Source organism: Oncorhynchus mykiss, chromosome 23 (genome assembly GCF_057628025.1).
Source record: "Oncorhynchus mykiss isolate SJ-2025 chromosome 23, ASM5762802v1, whole genome shotgun sequence".
Classification (NCBI taxonomy): domain Eukaryota; kingdom Metazoa; phylum Chordata; class Actinopteri; order Salmoniformes; family Salmonidae; genus Oncorhynchus; species Oncorhynchus mykiss.
The window spans coordinates 55,055,001-55,058,439 of NC_143044.1; the positions used below are offsets into that span (position 1 = coordinate 55,055,001).

General features: G+C 50.8%; 1 protein-coding gene across 2 annotated transcripts in view; it reads left to right on the plus strand.

The window, feature by feature from the left end:
- LOC110515823 (homeobox protein Meis1) overlaps positions 1–3,096 on the plus strand; it is a 45,990-nt gene extending 42,894 nt beyond the window's left edge. Inside the window, exon 7 of one of the 2 annotated variants that reach the window (XM_036973515.2) lies at positions 1,765–2,062. In XM_036973515.2, coding sequence (XP_036829410.1) covers positions 1,765–1,923 — 159 coding nt within the window. In that variant the 3' untranslated portion in view covers positions 1,924–2,062. Of the gene's footprint in view, positions 1–1,764 lie in introns of both variants that reach the window. The other variant, XM_036973514.2, reaches the window with a different exon arrangement.
- The last annotated feature ends 343 nt before the right edge of the window (positions 3,097–3,439 follow it).

Consider the following 3,439-nt stretch of genomic DNA (forward strand, 5'->3'; position numbering starts at 1 on the left):
TCTCTCTCTCTCTCTCTCTCTCTCTCTCTCTCTCTCTCTCTCTCTCTCTCTCTCTCTCTCTCTCTCTCTCTCGTTTTCTCTGGGGTCTGGTGTGCTAGGATGACATCACTTGTAGGCTCTGGCTTGGTTCTTGGGTTGTAGCTGTCTTGTATTTTGTTTCAGCAACATGTAGGCAGTGATGGCCTATAATGGAAGACTACAAATAGTATGTATGCCCTGTAGACTGTCCTGTAGACTGTCCTGTCAACTGTCATATACAACTGTCCTGTAGACTGTCCTGTAGACTGTCCTGTAGACTGTTCCTGTAGACTGTCATATAGACTGTCCTGTAGACTGTCCTGTAGACTGTAGTATCAACTGTCATATAGACTGTCATATAGACTGTCATGTAGACTGTCCTGTAGACTGTCCTGTAGACTGTCCTGTAGACTGTCATATAGACTGTCATATAGACTGTCCTGTAGACTGTCCTGTAGACTGTCATATAGACTGTCCTGTAGACTGTCATATAGACTGTCTGTAGACTGTCATATAGACTGTCTGTAGACTGTCATATAGACTGTCCTGTAACTGTGGTATTAGACCGTTCTGTAGTCTGTCCTGTAGACTGTCCTGTAGACTGTCATATAGACTGTCCTGTAGACTGTCATATAGACTGTCCTGTAGACTGTCATATAGACTGTCCTGTAGACTGTCATATAGACTGTTCTGTAGACTGGCATATAGACTGGCATATAGACTGTCCTGTAGACTGTCATATAGACTGTCCTGTAGACTGTCATATAGACTGTTCTGTAGACTGGCATATAGACTGGCATATAGACTGTCCTGTAGACTGGCATATAGACTTGTCCTGTAGACTGTCATATAGACTGGCATATAGACTGTCCTGTAGACTGGCATATAGACTGTCCTGTAGACTGGCATATAGACTGGCATGTAGACTGTCCTGTAGACTGGCATATAGACTGTCCTGTAGACTGTCCTGTAGACTGGCATATAGACTGTCCTGTAGACTGGCATATAGACTGTCCTGTAGACTGTCCTGTAGACTGGCATATAGACTGTCCTGTAGAATGGCATATAGACAGTCCTGTAGACTGGCATATAGACAGTCCTGTAGACTGGCATGTAGAATGTCCTGTATACTGGCATATAGACTGTCCTGTAGACTGGCATGTAGAATGTCCTGTAGACTGTCCTGTAGACTGGCATGTAGAATGTCCTGTAGACTGTCCTGTAGACAGTCCTGTAGACTGTGTGTACAGTAGTAGAGTGTCGACTGTAGACTTAGAGACTTCTAGACTACCCTGTAGACTGACTGTCCTCTCCTCCTCTCATCTCGTAGACTTCTAGACTACCCTGTAGACTGACTGTCCTCTCATCCTCTCATCTCGTAGACTTCTAGACTACCCTGTAGACTGACTGTCCTCTCCTCCTCTCATCTCGTAGACTTCTAGACTACCCTGTAGACTGACTGTCCTCTCCTCCTCTTATCTCGTAGACTTCTAGACTACCCTGTAGACTGACTGTCCTCTCCTCCTCTCTTCTCGTAGACTTTTAGACTACCCTGTAGACTGACTGTCCTCTCCTCCTCTCTTCTCGTAGACTTTTAGACTACCCTGTAGACTGACTGTCCTCTCCTCCTCTCATCTCGTAGACTTCTAGACTACCCTGTAGACTGACTGTCCTCTCCTACTCTCTTCTCGTAGACTTTTAGACTACCCTGTAGACTGACTGTCCTCTCCTCCTCTCTTCTCGTAGACTTCCTGGAACAGAGAGCACGATGACACAGCATCCACGCGCTCCGGAGGCACACCTGGTCCGTCAAGCGGGGGACACACATCACACAGCGGGGACAACAGCAGCGAACAAGGTAAGAAACACATCACACAGCGGGGACAACATCAGAGAACAGGGTAAGAAACACGGGACACAGCGGGGACAACAGCAGAGAACAGGGTAATACACACGGGACACAGCGGGGACAACAGCAGAGAACAGGGTAAGACACACGGGACACAGCGGGGACAACAGCAGAGAACAGGGTAAGACACACGGGACACAGCGGGGACAACAGCAGAGAACAGGGTAAGACACACAGCGGGGACAACAGCAGAGAACAGGGTAAGACACACGTCACACAGCGGGGACAACAGCAGAGAACAGGGTAAGACACACGGGACACAGCGAGGACAACAGCAGAGAACAGGGTAAGACACACAGCGGGGACAACAGCAGAGAACAGGGTAAGACACACGTCACACAGCGGGGACAACAGCAGCGAACAGGGTAAGACACACAGTGGGGACAACAGCAGAGAACAGGGTAAGACACACGGGACACAGCAGGGACAACAGCAGCGAACAGGGTAAGACACACAGCGCGGACAACAGCAGAGAACAGGGTAAGACACACGTCACACAGCGGGGACAACAGCAGAGAACAGGGTAAGACACATGGGACACAGCGGGGACAACAGCAGAGAACAGGGTAAGACACACAGCGGGGACAACAGCAGAGAACAGGGTAAGACACACGTCACACAGCGGGGACAACAGCAGAGAACAGGGTAAGACACACGTCACACAGCGGGGACATCAGCAGAGAACAGGGTAAGACACACAGCGGGGACAACAGCAGAGAACAGGGTAAGACACACGGGACACAGCGGGGACAACAGCAGAGAACATGGTAAGACACACGGGACACAGCGGGGACAACAGCAGAGAACAGGGTAAGACACACGGGACACAGCGGGGACAACAGCAGAGAACAGGGTAAGACACACAGCGGGGACAACAGCAGAGGACAGGGTAAGACACGGGACACAGCGGGGACAACAGCAGAGAACAGGGTAAGACACACGGGACACAGCGGGGACAACAGCAGAGAACAGGGTAAGACACACGGGACACAGCGGGGACAACAGCAGAGAACAGGGTAAGACACACAGCGGGGACAACAGCAGAGAACAGGGTAAGACACACGGGACACAGCGGGGACAACAGCAGAGAACAGGGTAAGACACACAGCGGGGACAACAGCAGAGAACAGGGTAAGACACACATCACACAGCGGGGACAACAGCAGAGAACAGGGTAAGACACACAGCGGGGACAACAGCAGAGAACAGGGTAAGACACACGGGACACAGCGGGGACAACAGCAGAGAACAGGGTAAGACACACAGCGGGGACAACAGCAGAGAACAGGGTAAGACACACAGCGGGGACAACAGCAGAGAACAGGGTAAGACACACATCACACAGCGGGGACAACAGCAGAGAACAGGGTAAGACACACAGCGGGGACAACAGCAGAGAACAGGGTAAGACACACGTCACACAGCGGGGACAACAGCAGAGAACAGGGTAAGACACACGGGACACAGCGGGGACAACAGCAGAGAACAGGGTAAGACACACAGCGGGGACAA